This window comes from Nycticebus coucang, chromosome 14, assembly GCF_027406575.1.
Source record: "Nycticebus coucang isolate mNycCou1 chromosome 14, mNycCou1.pri, whole genome shotgun sequence".
NCBI classification, from domain to species: Eukaryota; Metazoa; Chordata; class Mammalia; order Primates; family Lorisidae; genus Nycticebus; species Nycticebus coucang.
In genome coordinates this window covers 77274137-77292722 of record NC_069793.1, presented here as the reverse complement: position 1 = coordinate 77292722, position 18586 = coordinate 77274137, and the positions used below count along the sequence as shown (strand labels likewise).

The following is an 18586-nucleotide window of genomic DNA, read 5'->3' as shown; positions in this document are numbered from 1 at the left end:
GAGTTAGACCTGTTGTTCCTGAGACAGTGCTGGTGTAACTTGAGCTCGGTGGGGAAGTGTGTGGTGCCCTCTCACTCTTTCCTATATTTGCTTTGTAGCTGTATAAATGAGTATGGAAGATTATGATTTCCTGTTCAAAATTGTTTTAATTGGCAACGCTGGTGTGGGGAAGACGTGCCTCGTCCGACGATTCACTCAGGTAAGGGAACTCAGAAGCCCAGAGTTGGGTTTCTCAGTCTAGCCTGCGGGATTAGGGTGACCTGGTCCTAGTGCCAGCTCTTGACTGTAAATTCCTTTGCCCCTGAAAACTGCATCCACTTTTTAGCATAGACTAGAGGGTTTTAAGCCACCTCAAAGGAACATGGCTGTGTGGGTCATACCAACCGTCCCATGTCTCTTCTTGCTTACTATGAGGAAAGGGGCAAGTGGTTTTACTTTCTGTGTGCAATATAAAAAATAAGCTATTATATAAAAAATAGATTATTAGTTAATAATAGTCCAAAGTTAAAACAAATGACATCAAATAGAACCTAAATATTAATTTAAAAAATTTGAATACAAATTAAACCAAATTCCCTGCCTGTGATCTCTTATATCCTCCCAGTAAACTGAGTGAATCATTTTACTTTAGAAACAAGTATGCAGGTTTTTTTAATCTCTTCAATGGGAATGAAATGAAAACAGTGAAATATTATCTGAAAGTAATCGATTGGTCCCTCTTATATATGGCCTAAATACAAGTTCCCGGGCGGCGCCTGTGGCAGTGTGTAGGAGCCGGCCCAATATACCGAGGATGGCAGGTTTGAACCCGACCCTGGCAAAACTGCCACAAAAAATAGCCGGGCGTTGTGGCAGGCACCTGTAGTCCCAGCTACTCGGGAGGCTGAGGCGAGAGAATCACCTAAGCCCAGGAGTTGAAGGTTGCTGTGAGCTGTGACGCCATGGCAGATGGAATAAATAAATAAATACAAGTTCCCTTTTGAGCTGCCCTTTTGAGAATCACTGCCAGAGATTATATATCTTTTTAATATAAAAATTAGTAACAAATCATTCTGAAGTTGCCCTCCTTTGTGTTTTCCCCTGAAAAACATGAATGGTGCCCTTTTCAGGACATTTGTGCATGTTTCTTGCATTTTCTTAAAGTGCTCACTGGGAAAATTAAGACTCACTCTTCTGTCTAGGGCCCAGGGCAACCTGGTGCCAGGGAAAAGCACTGGTTTAAGAGTCAAGACTCAGGTCTTAGTCCCAGTTCTGCCTGTGGCTTACCCTGCGAGCCTGGGTAAGCTACTTCCCTCCTCCCTGCAGTACATGAGGGCCGGGTGAGCTCCAAGGCCCCTTCCAGTTTTGACAGTCTGTGGTTCTGTGGAAAATTGGAAAGGCAGATTGAATAACACAAACAGATTTAGGATCCAGAGTCGCTTTGGAAAGGTCAGGGTTTTTCCCATGACAAATGAACACAGAATAAACCCTTGCTTTTCACAAAACCCTGGCTTAGTGAAATCAAAAGTAACAAGTTAACAGGCATCTGGGCTCAGTCAACCACTACAGAGATATATTGGAAACTCCAACTGGTTTTACTTCCACCTAACATTAGTATTCTTTTCTGCTTCCGACAGAAGGACAAGTCCGCAGAGAAGCAGAGAAATTTTCAGTCCCTTTATCAAAACTTCCTTATCTTAGTACTGAAAGTCACTTAGAGATTATTCAACCCACTCCTCTCATTTTATAGAGGAAGAGCTCAGAACTAGAGAGACTGAATGGCTTGTTTTGCGTCTCGCATCATGCTAGTGGCGAGGCCAGGATTTGAACCCAGGATTCCTGGTTCCCAGCCTTATAATTTCTGTCTCCAGTACGTTCTCGCCTCAAAGATTATTCTCTATAAAAACCTTACCAACAAGAGTGAAAATGCCTCCATTTTTAAACAGTAATGTTTACCAACAGGCATACTTGTTTTTCTTCTTTATTTTCTTTTTCTGCCTTTTTTATACACTTCCCAGCCTCCTAGTTCTTCCCTCATAAGTTCGTATTTCATAGGCAGGATTATGTTTGTTTTTGTTATTTAGTAGACAGTTAAAATAAATTGCATTCAGCTGTTTTTGAGGTATGAGGGTTTGGGGAACAAAATGGTGGGGAAAATTTGTGAAGGATTTGTTTTATTTTTTGGTATTTGTTGAGCTGCAAAACAGCTGGAGCTATAAACTTGAAGCTTGGCAGCCTTATATCTGAGCCAAAACAGAAGAAAATTGATTCAATATTTGTAAGTAAAGTTATGAATGTTTATATTTATATCTTTTTGCAGACATGCTCTGGGGGATTTTCTTTTAGTTTGAAGCTTAGCCTTTTAAGTTAAAACTTTAATTAGAGAATTCTTGATTAAAGATATTCCAATCTGAGCTGCCAGAACTAATAAAGTCCATTTTACTTTAATTTCTTGGAATTCTGAAGTCTAAGTGAAGAGGGAAGAGAAATTAGGTGAAGAGTTCTTTCTTTGTTTCTTTTTCTTTTTTTTTTTAGAGACAGAGTCTCACTTTATCGCCCTCTGTAGAGTGTGTGGCATCACAGCTCACAGCAACCTCCGGCTCTTGGGCTTAGGTAATTCTCTTGCCTCAGCCTCCTGAGTAGCTGGGACTATAGGTGCCCACCACAACACCCGGCTATTTTGTTGTTGTTGTTGTTGTTGTTGTTGTTGTTGCAGTTTGGCTGGGACCGGGTTCGAACCCGCCACCCTCAGTATACTACTCACTGAGCCACAGGTGCCACCCAAAGAGTGTCCCAGCTATTTGGGAGGCGGAGGCAAGAGAATTGCTTGAGCCCAGGAGTTGGAGGTTGCTGTGAGCTGTGATGCCACAGCACTTAGCCTCATATTCACTGAACTTGGGACCCAGAGAGAGTGGTTTATCTTAGATCACACAGAGATCCCAAGACTGCTGCCTCCTGGTTTAACATTATTTCTACTCTTCTGTCTTCCTGATGACTTTATTTTCTTAGATTATCTTCCCAGTGTCACTGTTCCAGATCCCTTGTATTTATAAATGCATGATACATTGTACTGAAGAAAACATTGATCACCTTTAGGGTAGAGGAAAATTCAGAAGCTTCACTGTCTTTTTGATTCTCAATATGAGTTCTTGTTTGTTTTTACATATTATTGCCCACCCTGGTGGCTATTCATGATCAAGACTGATAACCAGTTTTTTTTTGTTTTGTTTTTTGAGACAGAGCCTCAAGCTGTCACCCTGTGTAAACTTCTGTGGCACAGCTCACAGCAATCTCCAACCCCTGGGCTCAAGCTATTCTCCTGCCTCAGCCTCCCAAGTAGCTGGGACTACAGGCACCTGCCACAACACCCGGCTATTATTTGGTTGCAGCTGTTGTTGTTGTTTTGGCGGGCCTGGGCTAGATTCTAACCCACCAGCTCAGGTGTATGTGGCTGGCACCTTAGCTGCTTGAGCCACAGGCACCGAGCCTGATAACCAGTTTTAAGTTTCTTTGATGTTGCCACTTTTAGAGGACCTATCCATCTTGCCCCTATTCAACAATCTTTTTTTTTTGAGACAGAGTCTCACTTTCTTGCCCCTGGTAGAGTGCTGTAGCATCATAGCTCACAGCAACCTCAAACTCTTAGACTCAAGCAGCTCTCTTGCCTCAGCAAATAGCTGGGACTACAGGCACCCACCACAACGCCCAGCTATTTTTTAAGAGATGAGGTCTCGCTCTTGTTCAGAAACCTCTTTACTGTAAACTCTAATCTCAACTCTTAAATTTACCCACCTCAGCCTCCAGAGTGGTGGGATTACAGGCATAAGCCACCATGCCCAGCTATCCAACAATCTTGATTATCCCTACAGTCTTACTGTTGTGTCTGATCTTTCTGTTTCATTCTTAAAATCAGGTCCTCGCTGCTCTTTGCCAATTTTGACCTTCACATGGTCTTCTCTTCCTTTCTTTGTGTCCTTTTGTCTTTCCTTTTAGCATTTCCTCTCTCCTACTTTCTCTCTGCTCTCTCTTACCCTCAAGACATACACACAAAGTTAAACAGGGCTCCTGTGACTCTAGCCAGAATTCTCTTTTCTACCATTTAACTCAGCCAAAGGGAGAAGCTATAGATGGTTAGTGGTGGGGGTTGGAGGAGGAATTTCATTTAATTGAAAGATTTTCTTAACTATTATTTTCCATTTTCTTCTTTAGGGTCTTTTCCCCCCAGGTCAAGGAGCCACAATTGGAGTTGATTTTATGATTAAGACAGTGGAGATTAATGGTGAAAAAGTAAAGGTAAGATGCTAAATGTTCATTAAGGGTTTTGTGTGTTGTGTTTCAGTTTAGGGGAAGTAGTAGTCTCATTACATTTATTAAATCTCTTAATTGAAACCCACATTGAGAAAAGCATACTCAGCCCAGAAGCTTGTCTTTTTTTTTTTTTGAGACAGTCTCACTATGTCACCCTCAGTAGAGTGCTGTGGCATCACAGCTCACAGCAACCTTAAACTCTTGGGCTTAAGCAATTCTCTTGCCTCAGCCTTCCAAGTAGCTGGGACTACAGGTGCCTGCCACAACACCCAGCTATTTTTTTTGTTGTTGTTGCAGTTATCATTGTTGTTTAGCTGGCTTGGGCTGTATTCAAACCTGCCAGCCTTGGTGTATATAGCTGACCCCATAACCACTGTGCTATAGGTGCTGAGCTGGAAGCTTGTCTTTAAACAGAGTTCTTCAGACCCTTTATGGAGGCAGGAAGAGATTTTTGGATGGTGTGTTTTTAGACTGGACACAGAGAGAGAATGGCTAAGGCAAGTTTTTATCCTGTCTCCTCTCACATTGGAGGTAGCATAAAGACAAGGAAGAGATTTCTTTCTGGATCTCTTGAGTTGGTCAATAAGCAGAGCTACCTCCTCTAAATGGCAGCCCCATAAAAGAGATTCTTGATTCCTATATTTCATTGTGGGTCATTTCATTATGAATCTTTTTTTTTTTTTTTTTTTTGTAGAGACACTTTATGGCCCTCGGTAGAGTGCCATGGCAATCACACAGCTCACAGCAACCTCCAACTCCTGGGCTTAAGCGATTCTCTTGCCTCAGCCTCCCGAATAGCTGGGACTTACAGGCGCCCGCCACAACGCCCAGCTATTTTTTGGTTGCAGTTCAGCCGGGGCCGGGTTTGAACCCACCACCCTCGGTATACGGGGCCGGCGCCTTACTGACTGAGCCACAGGTGCTGCCCATTCATTATGAATCATTTATTAAAATTATCCTGTCTCTTGCAATACCCTTATTCCTAGTAAAGGAGAGATCTCTATCCTGTGCCCTCTCACTCCTACCCCACCTTGGTGAATTCTGAATGGTTTGGTACCTGGAAGGAGAGTGTTATGTCCAGTAGAAGGAGAAGGGAGATAGTGTTTATTGAGTTCCCACTATTAAATACATGTCAGTGCCTCCACTAGGTGTTTTTACATGTGTTATATTTAGCTTAATCTTTACCATAAACCCTGTGAGGTAAAAGTAGTTTTATACTTGTTTTATAGACTTCAGAGAGGTTAAGTAACTCACTTTTCCATGGCTGTACTGTTAGAAAGAAAGGCAGGCAGGATTTGAACAGATTTGGCCAGTGGGCACACCCCTTTGCTTCTCTAGGGTCTCTTCTACCATGAAAGAAGAAGGGAATGAAGCACAATTGGCCCTTCACTGATTGTGGAGCAAGGAAAAGAAAAGGTGATGGAAAGAAATGTGAAGTGAGACTAAATTACATTGGGGGGGTGGTGGGACGGGTTGACTGACCTTTGGTGACGTATGATTTACACATGGTTCAGAATTACTGAAATTCCACTGACAGACCTTTCAGAGCTGAGTCTCATGGAGGGAAGTAATAACCTAGCCATCAGTAGCACAGAGAAATCTGGCATCAGAGTTCTACCTAGGTCCCAGTCTAAGCATCCCAAGTTTGGGTCCATGTTATTTGCATCCTTCTCCCCTATGTACCTGCAGTCCTTCCCTTGAGTGCCTTGGGAAGGTCAGAGAAACTCCACGATGTGCCTGCAGCATTTTAGAGATGCCTGCCATCACAGAGAAGTGTTTAGGTGAGGCTCCTGTTGGGGGGTGGGGGGGGACAGAAATTCGTCAGGTGTCATGAGGGAGAATGACAGAGATTCTGCAAGGGAGACCATATGGGATAGGGGATGGGGAACCTGGCCTAGTCTAAGGGTTCCAGAAATACTTCACTGAGGAGTGACATGTCTATGGAGATGAATGCACCTGTGACCTAGGAAATGTATCCAATTAGAAGGGAAGATTGTTGCTATTGATTCCTTACTTTTCTTTTTTCTTTTTAAATTTATTTATTTTTATTTTATTTATTTATTTTTTTTTTGAGACAGAGTCTCACTCTGTCGCCCTCAGTAGAGTGCTGTGGCATCACAGCTCACAGCAACTTCACTTTTGGGCTTAAGTGATTCTCTTGCCTCAGGCTCCCGAGTAGCTGGGACTACAGGCACCCGGCATAACACCCAGCTATTTTTTGTTGCAATTACCACTGCTGTTTTAGCTAGCTGGCCAGGGCCGGGTTCAAACCTCCCACCCTCGGTGTATGGAGCTGGTGCCCTACCCACTGAGCCAAAGGGGCCGCCCAATTCCTTACTTTTCAAGTCCTTGTGATTTGTTCTCTACTCAACAGTCTCTCTGGAAAATAGTTCTTTTTTAGTAGTCATCTGCTCTAGACAGGGTGATTCAGGGAGGAGAAGTGAGAAGTATTTTGCCTTTGCCGTTATTAGAGTCATCAGTTATTAGATCTTAGAACTGGTAGATGACTTCAGAAAATATGAACTTTCAGCAGGTTGCATATTATTAACCCATTTTTATAAAGAAACAACTAAAGCCTAAAGAGATTTGCTCAAAGTCATAAAGCTTAAAAGTGTTGGAAAGAAATTATTTTGTTATCTGCCATGGCATTGTTCCTATTTTCATTAACAAAGATAATACCTTAATACATTCATTTGAATTTTGAACTGGAAAAGGTGGTGAAGTCGGATCCCCCCGCAACATCTCTAGTTGCTGACCAAAATAGCAATAGTCACAGGATGACGCCTTGCTCTGCATTGTGACTTTTATAATATAGGATGGTGGTTAAGAGCGTAGACTCTGGAGCCACAATGCCTGGTTGAACTGGCTCTGGGACATACTGGCTGTAACAGTTGAACAAGTTAATCTCCCCATGCCTCAATTTCCTCCTGTGAGAAATGGGGATTGTGATAGGACTTACCTCATCAGGTAATTTTGAGGAATAAGTGAGTTACTACATGTAAAATGTTCAGAATAGAGATTGGCATATAGTACATTTTCAATACATTTTTCTAAATTTATTATTTAAGAACAAAGAGGAAACTCTTAAATAAGAAAGAACAAAACAATTCCCTCTTCCTAACCAAAAAAAAAAAATCTTGGGCAGCACCTGTAGCTCAGTGAGCAGGGCGCCGGCCCCATACACCGAGGGTGGTGGGTTCAAACCCAGCCCCGGCCAAACTGCAACAAAAAAATAGCCGGGCGTTGTGGCTGGCGCCTGTAGTCCCAGCTGCTCGGAAGGCTGAGGCAGGAGAATTCTCTAAGTCCAGGAGTTGGAGGTTGCTGTGAGCTGTGTGATGCCACGGCACTCTACCGAGGGCAATAAAGTGAAACTCTGTCTCTGCAAAAAAAAAAAAAAAATCTTAAGTACCATTTTTTTTATTTTTTTAGGGCAGAAAATAACTACGGAATAATTTGGACGAAGGTGCTCCCATTTTCAAACAAAAGCAATTTTCTGCTTCTCTAACCTGATCCTTCTTTTATGCTTTTATAGCTACAGATCTGGGACACAGCAGGTCAAGAGAGATTTCGGTCCATTACCCAGAGTTATTACAGAAGCGCCAATGCCTTGATCCTCACCTATGACATTACCTGTGAGGAATCCTTCCGTTGCCTTCCTGAGTGGTTGCGGGAGATAGAACAATATGCCAGCAACAAAGTCATCACTGTGCTAGTGGGTAAGTAAGGACTAATGAGGAGGGAAAGTGGCTTGTGGACATCATGGGATTTATAGTCATGTAAAGCTTGTGCTTCATACCTTCCAAGAATATAGTCTATAGCTATATACCTTATGCCACCAACATTCCCTTCTTCTGCCATTGAAGAGAAAACAAAATAGGTCCTATCCTGTGGTGATGCTTTAGAAAAATAAAGTAGAAAACATTACTGATTGTTTTTTCTATCAACATAGATTCTAGGGAAGACGTTGGATGGTCATGAAACTTACATGGACTGCTGAACATTAAAAAAAAAGAACACTAACTCTACCGAGGGCAACAAAATGAGACTGTCTCTAAAAAAAAAAAAAAAAACCAAAACTAATTTTTTAAATGATGGTAATGGCTGGTCCCAGAAGTAAAATATCTTTTAAGTTGATAAGGAATTCATTACTGAAGCAATTGTTTATTGATCCAAAAATGGACTTTGTTTTTTTCCCCTCTTAACATTTATGTTGATTTAAGAACTTCTGTGTTTTAGAAAGAATCCACTAAGGGAAATGCTGCAGTTTGTTTTATCTTATAGGAAAACAGAACCTCTGTTCTTTACGTGGGAAAAGCAAGAAAACAACCGTTGGTTTCTATGGTGACAAACATATCCATTAAGAACAGAATTGCAATGAAATGGACCAGATTATTAACATTCTAAGTTACAGACGACATATAGTTAACACTAAGCTAAACAAATACTTTATATAGCATTATAACTGGTATAGATGTTCCAGGAATCATACTAGGAACTTTGTGTATTATTATCCCTCATTTACAGATGAAGAAACCAAGGCTCAGAGGTCTCAAGGTCTCAAGTATGTAAGGTTGACTCCAAGCCTTATGGTTGCCCACCTGCAATATTCTGCTTTTCCTTCAGGCTGCATGGTTAAGTATCTGCCTTTGTATGAGGTAGTGCTGCATGTCCAGTCTTAAAATCCCACTTGCACAATGGCAAACCTTTGCTGTGAAGCAGTTGAGAGCCCTCAGCTCTGGACTTGTGCTTTTTTTCTGTTCCATGGAAAGCCTTTGAGAGGCTTGAATCAAAAAAGCATTACTAATTAGAGTTTTATCTAAGGAAATTAAATAAAGATGTGAGAGGAGATAGTTCAATATGAAAAAGGTTTTGGCCTTTTTAACAAAACAGAACAAAACAAAACCTTTTTTACTGTGGAAAATTTCGAACCTAACAAAAAATGGGGAAATAGTACAGGGAATCCTCATGTACATATCTCTCAGCTTTGATAATTATCGACTGATAGCCAATCTTATTTTATCTGTTCTCCATCTATTCTGTCCACCCTCTTCCTGAGATTGTTTTGAAATAAATCCCAAATGTTGTATTAATTTGTCTTTCAATATCTATGTATATCTCTAAAAGTTAAGGTTTTCTTTTCTTTTTGAGACAGAGTATCACTCAGTTGCCCTGGGATTGAGTGCCATGGTGTCATAGCTCACAGTAACTTCAAACTCCCAGGCTTAAGCAATCCTCTTGTTTTAGCCTCCTGAGTAGCTGGGACTGCGGGTACCTACCACAATGCCTGGCTAGTTTTTCTATTTTTAGTAGAGATGGGGTCTTGCTTTGCTTAGTCTGGTCTCAAACTCCTGAGGTCAGGAGATCCACCTACCTCTGCCTCCCAGAGTGCTAGGATTACAGGCAAGAACCACTGTCTCTGGCCAGCCTAAAAGATAAGATTTTTTTTTTTTTTTTTTTGAGACAGAGCCTCAGGCTGTCGCCCTGGGTACCATGCTGTGGCATCAAGCTCACAGCAACCTCCAACTCTTGGGCTCAAGCGATTCTCCTGCCTCGGCCTCCCAAGTAGCTGAGACTACAGGTGCCTGCCACAATGGCTATTTTTTGGTTGTAGCTGTCATTTTTGTTTGGTGGGCCTGGGATGGATTTGAAACCGCCACCTCAGGTGTATGTGGCTGGTGCCTTAGCTGCTTGAACCACAGGCATTGAGCCTTTTTTTTTTGGAGACAGTCTCACTATGTCACCCTCAGTGGAGAGCTGTGGCATCACAGCTCACAGCAACCTCAAACTCTTGGGCTTAAGTGATTCTCTTGCCTCAGCCTCCCAAGTAACTGGGACTACAGGCATCCGCCACAACAACCAGCTATTTTCTTGTTGCAGTTGTCATTGTTTAGCTAGCCGGGGCTGGGCTTGAACCTGCCAGCCTCAGTGCACGTGGCTGGCACTGTAACCACTGTGCTATAGGTATTAAGCCAAAAGATAAGATTTTTTTTTTTTTTTTTTGAGACAGAATCTCACTTTGTCACTCTTGGCAGAGTGCCGTGACATCATAGCTCACAGCAACCTCAAACTCTTGGGCTTAAGCAATTCTCTTGCCTCAGCCTCCAGAGTAGCTTGTACTACAGGTTGCCCGTCACAATGCCTGGCTATTTTTTGTTGCAATTCTCATTGCTGTTTTAACTGGCCAGGACCGGGTTCAAACCCACTACCCTCGGTTTATGGGGCTGGCACCCTACCCACTGAGCCACAAGTGCCGCCTGATTTTAAACTGAAAACCTAACCACAATGCCATTTTCATACCTAAAGTACATTTTTTTTTTTACATAAGAACATAGCCATTCTTATTTTTATTTATTTATTTATTTGCTTTTTATTACTTTTATTTATTTATTTATGGTTTTTAGCCAGGGCTGGGTTTTAACCCACCACCTCCGGCATATGGGACCGGCGCCCTACCCCTCTGAGCCACAGGTGCCACCCCATACCTAAAATACATTAACAATTCCTTTTTAGCCTCAAAAAATTTAGATAATGTTCAAATTTCCCTGACCGATTCATGGATTCTTTTTTTTTTCAGCTTGTTCAAATCAAGATCCAAATAAGGTCCATGTGTTATAATTGATTATGTCTTTTGATTCTTGTCTGTAGGTTTACTTTCTATTTTTTTCCTTAGAATTTATTGCTTAAGTGTTTGTCTTATAGACTTTACAATTCTAAATTTTGTTAAGTTTACCCCATGGTATCATTTGACATGTTCCTTCATTTCCTATATTTCCCCTAGATTTTTAGGTATGTAAATGTGTAAATCTAGAGGCCTGATGAGACTCAGGTTCCTTTGTTCTTTTTAGCCAAATACGGTATTTTGAGGTACAGTTCTCACAGGACAGGAAGAACACTTCATTTTTTTTTTCTTTTAATTCACTACTTTTTTTTTTTGAGACAGAGCCTCAAGCTGTCGCCCTGGGTAGAGTGCTGTGATATCACCGCTCACAGCAATCTCCAACTCCTGGGCTTAAGCGCGAGTCTTTTGCTTCAGCCTCCTAAATAGCTGGGACTACAGGCGCCGCCACAATGCCTGGCTATTTTTTTTTTGGTTGTAGTCGGCATTGTTGTTTGGTGGGCCCGGGCTGGATTCGCACCTGGCTGCTTAGGTGTATGTGGCTGGCGCCAAGCCTATTCACTACTTTTCAAAGTAATGAGTTGGTTGTCTAATACCTTTCAAAAGTAACTATTGAAGTTTGTTTATATTTTTACTATTATAAACTTAGGAGTTAGATATATTTGATGTATTCCTGTCTCTTGCAATTATTATTATTGATGCTCCAATTTTTTCAACTTTGACAGTGGAAGCTTTTCAAATGGGCCTCTAAGTCCTTTTAATTTTTTTTTTTTTAATATTTTTACTTTCTGTTATAAATGTTCCAGTCACATCTTAGGTATTTCCTGCCCCAGACATGAAATTAACCATTTCTTTGAGAAGTGCTGTTTCTTTTTTTTTTTTTTTAAGTTTTTTTTTGTTTTTATTTTTTTTGTGGTTTTGGGCCGAGGCTGGGTATGAACCTGCCACCTCCAGCATATGGGACCGGCGCCCTACTCCTTGAGCCACAGGCGCCGCCCGTGCTGTTTCTTTTTAATGGGAAGTTGTATTTAGAGGCTATAAACTGGATGCTGGGAGTCCTCCTTACTAGTGGGTTGGTCATTAATGTCAGGCTTTTTGGTGGATAGAGCTGTGTGTCTGAGTGAGCATGTGGGCATGCATGTGGGTGCATGTGGTGAATTCCACAGAATCTACAGGAAGGTTATATCTTGTTAGGCTTTACTAGCTGTTCTGATTCACAAGACTATCATAGACCACATGTGGCACCAGGTTCATTTAGAACAGTGGTTCACAACCTTTCTAATGACTTCTAATGCTGCGACCCTTTAATACAGTTCCTCATACTGTGGTGACGCCCAACCATAAAATTATTTTTGTTACTACTTCATAACTGTAATTTTGCTACTGTTATGAATCATAATGTAAATATCTGATGTGCAGGATGTATTTTCATTGTTACAAAGGGGTCGCGACCCACAGGTTGAGAACCACTGATTTAGAAGAATACAGGACAGGAAATAGTTTAGCAGCAGGCCAGCAGCAGGTATCATTCTTCAGTAGGAGTAATCCTTGTAGCAGTCCAGATAGCTTTCTAAGGCAGTGCAGTTGTGAGGAAACAAGGCTCACTTTAGGTGAGGGCAGGATCTACCCTGGCCTAGAAGCCTCAATGCCCTATAGGAGCCAATATTGCTTATAACACCTCCACAGACCTAACTTTCAGGGTCTCACCACCACCTTCAGGAAAGCCCAAAGTTACTGCTTTCCATTAGGTAAGTTATCAATCAGGAGTCATTTTTACCATAAGCACTATTGCCTGGTAACACAATTGACCTATCACCTTTGATCTGTCATGTTTGCCAGAGAATCATTCACATGGATGCATCTATTGATACTTCAGAACTGCAGAGATTTTACTTAACCTCATTAATTTTGAAACTGTATTACCTTTTTCTCATGCCAAAACCCCAGCCAAGGAATCTGAGTAATATAATTACTCATATTCTTTATCTCATAATACACATACAGCAGCCTCAGAATAATAATATAACACTACCACCAATGGTAGTGTTGAGATGATTACTGAGGTAGTTCAAGATTTTTTAAATTAATTCCTTGTTTTTAGAGTATTTATCTGTGGGGATGTATAGTTAAATTATTATATCTTAAAGTGACTTGCAATAGTTCCTCTCTGTGTGGTTATACCAGTATGTGACAAACATGTTCATTTGTTTAATTTTGTTTATTTATTTATTTTCAAGACAGAGTCTCATTATGTCACCCTCGGTAGAATGCTGTAGAGTCACAGTTCACAGCAACCTCAAACTCTTGGGTTTAAGCAATTCTCTTGCCTCAGCCTCCTAAGTGCTGGGACTACAGAACGCCCTGCTATTCAGGCTGGGTTCGAACCTGCCAGCCTCAGTGTACATGGCCGACGCCGCAACCACTGTGCTATAAGCACTGTGCCATTTGTTTAATTTTGCTTTTAATTTTTAGGGATTGCTTTTTAAATTTAATTTTATATTAATTATATAATTATAAGCAATTGCATAATTATAAAAAAGTAAGTTTTTAATGTCAAACCTACCAAACAAAGCCTATTTGGAGAGATCTGGTTTTTATTCATGTCTCCTCAATGCTATTCCTTTCATAGTAACCTTATCTTTTAAACTTAGATTTTGATTTATTTTTCCACTAAAAAAAAGGCAATAGGGCGGCGCCTGTTGCTCAGTGAGTAAGATGCCGGCCCCATATGCCGAGGGTGGCGGGTTCAAACCCAGCCCCTGCCAAACTGCAACAAAAAAATAGCCGGGCATTGTGGCGGGAGCCTGTAGTCCCAGCTACTCGGGAGGCTGAGGCAGGAGAATCACCTAAGCCCAGGAGTTGGAGGTTGCTGTGAGCCGTGTGACGCCACGGCACTCTACCGAGGGCAATAAAGTGAAACTCTGTCTCTACCAAAAAAAAAAAAAGGCAATAAAGTATATAATGTATATATTCATATTCTTTCCTTTTTATTGGCTAGATAGTTGCTTTGTTTTTTCACTGAGCAGTATCAGTGAACTAGTGTTCTCATTCTAAGGCAGTCTATGGAAATATCCATCATTGTTTTTTACAGTGGCAAATATCTCATTGTGGGGATGCACCACAGTTTATTCAGTAGTTCCCTACTGATAGACCCTTGAGCTTTTTCCATCTCTTGCCATACAAATAGCACTCACATTTTAAAATAAACATTTCGGTAATCACAGTTATAGTCTGCTTTGCTTTACACTCCCATCTGTCTGATTTGACTTCAGAACTGGAATTGCATTTTATGCTTCTAAGCCTGCAAAAGGTCATATGATGATTCTTCCTTTGATTTTGCTGTTACAGGCAACAAGATTGATTTGGCTGAAAGGAGAGAGGTATCCCAGCAGAGAGCTGAAGAATTCTCAGAAGCTCAGGACATGTATTATCTGGAGACCTCAGCCAAGGAATCTGATAATGTAGAGAAACTCTTCCTTGATTTAGCATGCCGACTTATCAGTGAAGCCAGACAGAACACACTTGTGAACAATGTATCCTCACCATTACCTGGGGAAGGGAAAAGCATCAGCTATTTGACTTGTTGTAATTTCAACTAAAGGCTAAGGCAAGGAGAAGCAAAAGGGATCAGCAGTTGCCCTGATGGGCCACAAGTTTCCGGGGAGATCTGGAGGTGACTGTGGCTCCCACTCTTGGACCTTGTGACTCCTGTGGGATCCTGAGCTTGCAAAGCATGGCAGGCCAAGGGCCTTAACCATAGGCCAGCATCATCAGAACACATCATGGTTTCACCTTTTTGCAGTCTGGAGTTGGAGCAAGAAGAAAATTGCAGTAGGCACTCCATGATCTGCAGAGCATGTTGCTTTTCTTTTTTTTAAAAGCAAGTAAAAATGCATTCCTGAACACAGCCCAGGGGGAAACGGACTGTAGGAATCCCTCATGCACGTCATTGGGTGCATGTGGGGGCTGTTCTTTAGGGCTTCAGGGCTTCAGTGGTAATCTTCTGGGGGTCCTGGTTTTCTTTGCAACCAGATAAACCAAAACTGGGAAAGCCAAGTACTGTCTCTGTGGTGTCTCTGTGTGATGACCCTGTGGGGATTTTGAAAAGTGTTATATCTCTTGTCCACAGGCACTTTCAAGAACTTTGGGAAGTAAAAATGAAATGAAACCTTTACCCATGACCAACAGTAACAATCATTGTTTTAATAATACATTCAAGCTCCATGACTCCTTTTGGTGCTAATGATTCTGCTGTTTCCTAGACCAAACATTTTAGTACATTGATGTCCTTAAATGTATTATACAGAAATAAAAAATGGGGGAAGTCCATGAATCAGCACTCTTTCTCAAAGTCTCATTACTACCTTATTTAAGGTGGATCTGTTGGAAAAGGGAGTAATTTTCCTTTCATATTCCCTTCTGAATCTCTACCATCTTCTTCTATTCTCTTATTTTCCTGCATTAAGTAAATGAAAAAAAAATTGAAAAATGAAAAAATTACAGATGTTGATAATATCTTAATATAAATGATTAGCTCTAAAACATTATGAAGAATATGAGAAAACTGACCAGATATGACCAAAATACTGTGGATTAATGGACTGTCGCATAGGATACCAAGCAGAGCACAGTGTTAGATAGCAGGTCACATCTTTTGCTTCCTAATACTGTCCATCATGGACAGACCAAGGCTTAGGATTTTGTAGATTTTTTTAGTACGATCAGTGAGAATAGCAACAGATGAAAAGTTTCATGAACCATTTTTGTATCTTCCAATGACAACCTAAGAAAAATTCTGTTTGTAGAAGCAGGTTGAACTGTCATTTATCCTTTCTTTCTTATAATGTTACTCTCAGACTCGTGACCATATACTCTTTCCTATTTCTTTTTCTTTTCCTCTCTTTCCTGGTCTCTCCTTTCTTCCCTCCCTTCGCCCCTGCCCCAACCCCTCCACCCCACTTCTTCCCTCTCATCCTTACATGCATTGTTACTGCACATCTCCAAATGAAGGTGTACATGCCTTTACTTAGCCAATTTTAAAACATGACTTAAAATGGAATGTGCTTCTGTTTCTTCAGTGCCATACTTAGATAGCTTCCAATTTGTTTTCTGATATGAGTACAAACTGGGAAAATAATTAAACCTGTATGCTGTTGATGCTGTCAGAGGTTTCTGTAGCTTGCTGCTTAGCTTAGCTGAGGGATAAGTAATGGAATAAGATATGATATATAATTCCACCATTGTTATAGATGGTGACAATCTCATTCTGGATACGTTGATGTTTGAAAGCTATTTAATTGTAAAGAAATGAGTCATGCAGAGACATGATATTGATAATGCACTTCTAGCATTTCTTTAGCAGGTTCCAGAGTGACCCATCTCTTACACCTGGGATTATACATATTGTATAAGAGAATGAACTTTTGATTGGCCTCACTGTATTTTTCCTTATCCTATGGGAAAGAAAAAGGGATTCCAGAAGTTTGACCTTTTTCCAGAAGTTTGTGTTTGTTTGTTTGTTTGTTTGTTTGTTTTTAAGAAATCTGCCTCTATGGGAAAGAAAAATCACCTTAATAAAAATCAAAATAATTTATAATGATTGTTATCTTTTCCTCCCAATCTTCTCCACTAAGCCAGCAACTAAAGGTATTCAAAAAACAAGTTAATCAAAGTGGGTAGAATTTCTCTTTTTAAACTGTGAGGAAATGTCCTTAAGTTTAGATTTATTACCTTTCATTTAGGGCAAAAGTGCAATGTCCCCAGCACATGATGACCCAACTTTGTCTCACAGCAGGAAGTGTATTGAAAATAAAGTTGCTTTGTAGACTTAGAGGAATGGGTTTTGTTAGACTGGACTAATGTACAGGTAGTTGCAAAATAATAACTTTTAGGGCCACATTTGTATTATGAAATTCTTATTCCCTAGGGTTCAGCCTCCTCTCTGTACCCTTGGACAGGCTCAGAAGGGAGTTAGAAAGCTCTTTTTTTGGTTCTTGTCTTCCCTGTTGCTCCTCCCAGCTTTTCTGTCACTTTTAGTAACCCATCCCTGGCCCATCATCAGGGACACATGGGAATGTGGGAATTTGGGGGTTTTTTCTTAGTTGTGTGAATTGCAGATTAGGCCTTATGGACACTTGTCTGTGGATCTATCTTAAGTTTGAGAACAATCCCTGACAGTATTGTAGGTGCAATAAATATTAGTTGAATAAACAATTTAGTGCCAAGAGGGGCTTTTTTGGTTAAACAGAAATTCCTTCAAGTAGAACTTGAGAAAGGACACTAATTAAATGAAGTCATCTTAACCCAGGCCAGGACCTAAACTAATTGGTTCACCTGATGCTTCTTATTGTCATGACAATATTTGCTAAAATGAGCCTTCTTTAGATAAAAATGAATTCTCACTTAATGATAGTTGAAAAAGAGTTGTTTTATCATAATTTAATTTTGCCTGTTCTGATTAATAAGACTATCAGAATTCATGTCTTCATTTTTGGTGGACATTTTTCTTCTTTAATAAAGTTATTAAATATATGGCTGAACTTTTTTTAGTTTCCAAAGGAAACACATGATATTCATGTCATGAAGTCAGGCTTGGGAATTCTATGAAATCATAGTTTGTGAATGATATTTCACTATGGCTTTGCATAGTCTGCATCCTCAAAAAATTCTGTGCTTTCTTCTTTGCCCATGGAAGGCTTTTTTATCCTTTGTATGCTATTATTATATATGTTGAATTATATTAAGATTTATTTTTGTGACTATAATAAGGGGCCAGTTATCTTCTTTGTAGATTACTTAGACTTACATTGACTCTGCCTGGTCTTTTTTTCCCTTTTAGTTATTTCATGTTAACATCTCTGCCTATGTAAATTGGCAAGAAAATAACTAAAAATGAAACTTAAATGGATTGACTTGACGATCTGTCAAGTTCTGATTTAGAAAGGTAGAAACCACTGACCAAAATAAGATTTATTTTAAGCCATTTAGACTTGTTGGAGGAAGGAGGCAGATTTACCAGAGGACTGGATTCTTATATTTCTTCTGTTCAAGAATGTATCCCTAATTAGGACCTGGTGACATCCACGGTGGTAGGTCAGTGATTTGCTTCCTTCACCCATTAAGCTATCCCATAATTATACTGGATTTAGCATCAAATTTCAGTTAATGACTTGTTCTGAATAAATATCAGTTGCAAATAATTTTGAATTGGTCTTCTGGTACATGTTATTATAATCATAAAAAGCTTATTTTTAAAAAAAATTTTTTTGAGACAGAGTCTCAAGCTGTTGCCCTGGTAGGGTGCTGTGGCATCACAGCTCACAGAAACCTCAAACTCTTGGGCTTAAGCGATTCTTTTGCCTCAGCCTCCCGAGTAGCTGTGACTACAGGCGCTCGCCACAATGCCTGGCTATTTTTTGGTTGTATTTGTCATTGTTTGGCGGGCCCAGGCTGGATTCGAACCGCTCAGCTCTGGTGTTTGTGGCTGGTGCCCTAGCTGCTTGAGCTACAGGCGCTGAACCATAAAAAGTTTATTTTTTTCTGCATATCAAACCAATGGCCTTAAAGATACATAAACATTTTCTATTTCTTAATCTTGTAGAACTCTGTATTTCTTGGTCATAAATATTAGGTGTCATTTCTCTATTAATTTCTAGGAGAGCTCTTCTAGGATTTGCCATTCCT

General features: G+C 40.4%; 1 protein-coding gene across 5 annotated transcripts in view; it reads left to right on the top strand.

Moving 5' to 3' along the window:
• The window catches only part of RAB30 (RAB30, member RAS oncogene family), a 115417-nt gene extending 100177 nt beyond the window's left edge, over positions 1-15240 (top strand). For 3 of the 5 annotated variants that reach the window (XM_053561553.1, XM_053561554.1, XM_053561552.1), the window contains exons 2-5: positions 99-199; positions 4189-4272; positions 7820-8003; positions 14252-15240. In XM_053561553.1, coding sequence (XP_053417528.1) covers positions 107-199; positions 4189-4272; positions 7820-8003; positions 14252-14502 — 612 coding nt within the window. In that variant the 5' untranslated portion in view covers positions 99-106 and the 3' untranslated portion in view covers positions 14503-15240. Of the gene's footprint in view, positions 1-98; positions 200-2236; positions 2258-4188; positions 4273-7819; positions 8004-14251 lie in introns of all 5 variants that reach the window. The other 2 variants (XM_053561550.1, XM_053561551.1) reach the window with 1 other exon arrangement.
• Positions 15241-18586: the final 3346 nt, after the last annotated feature.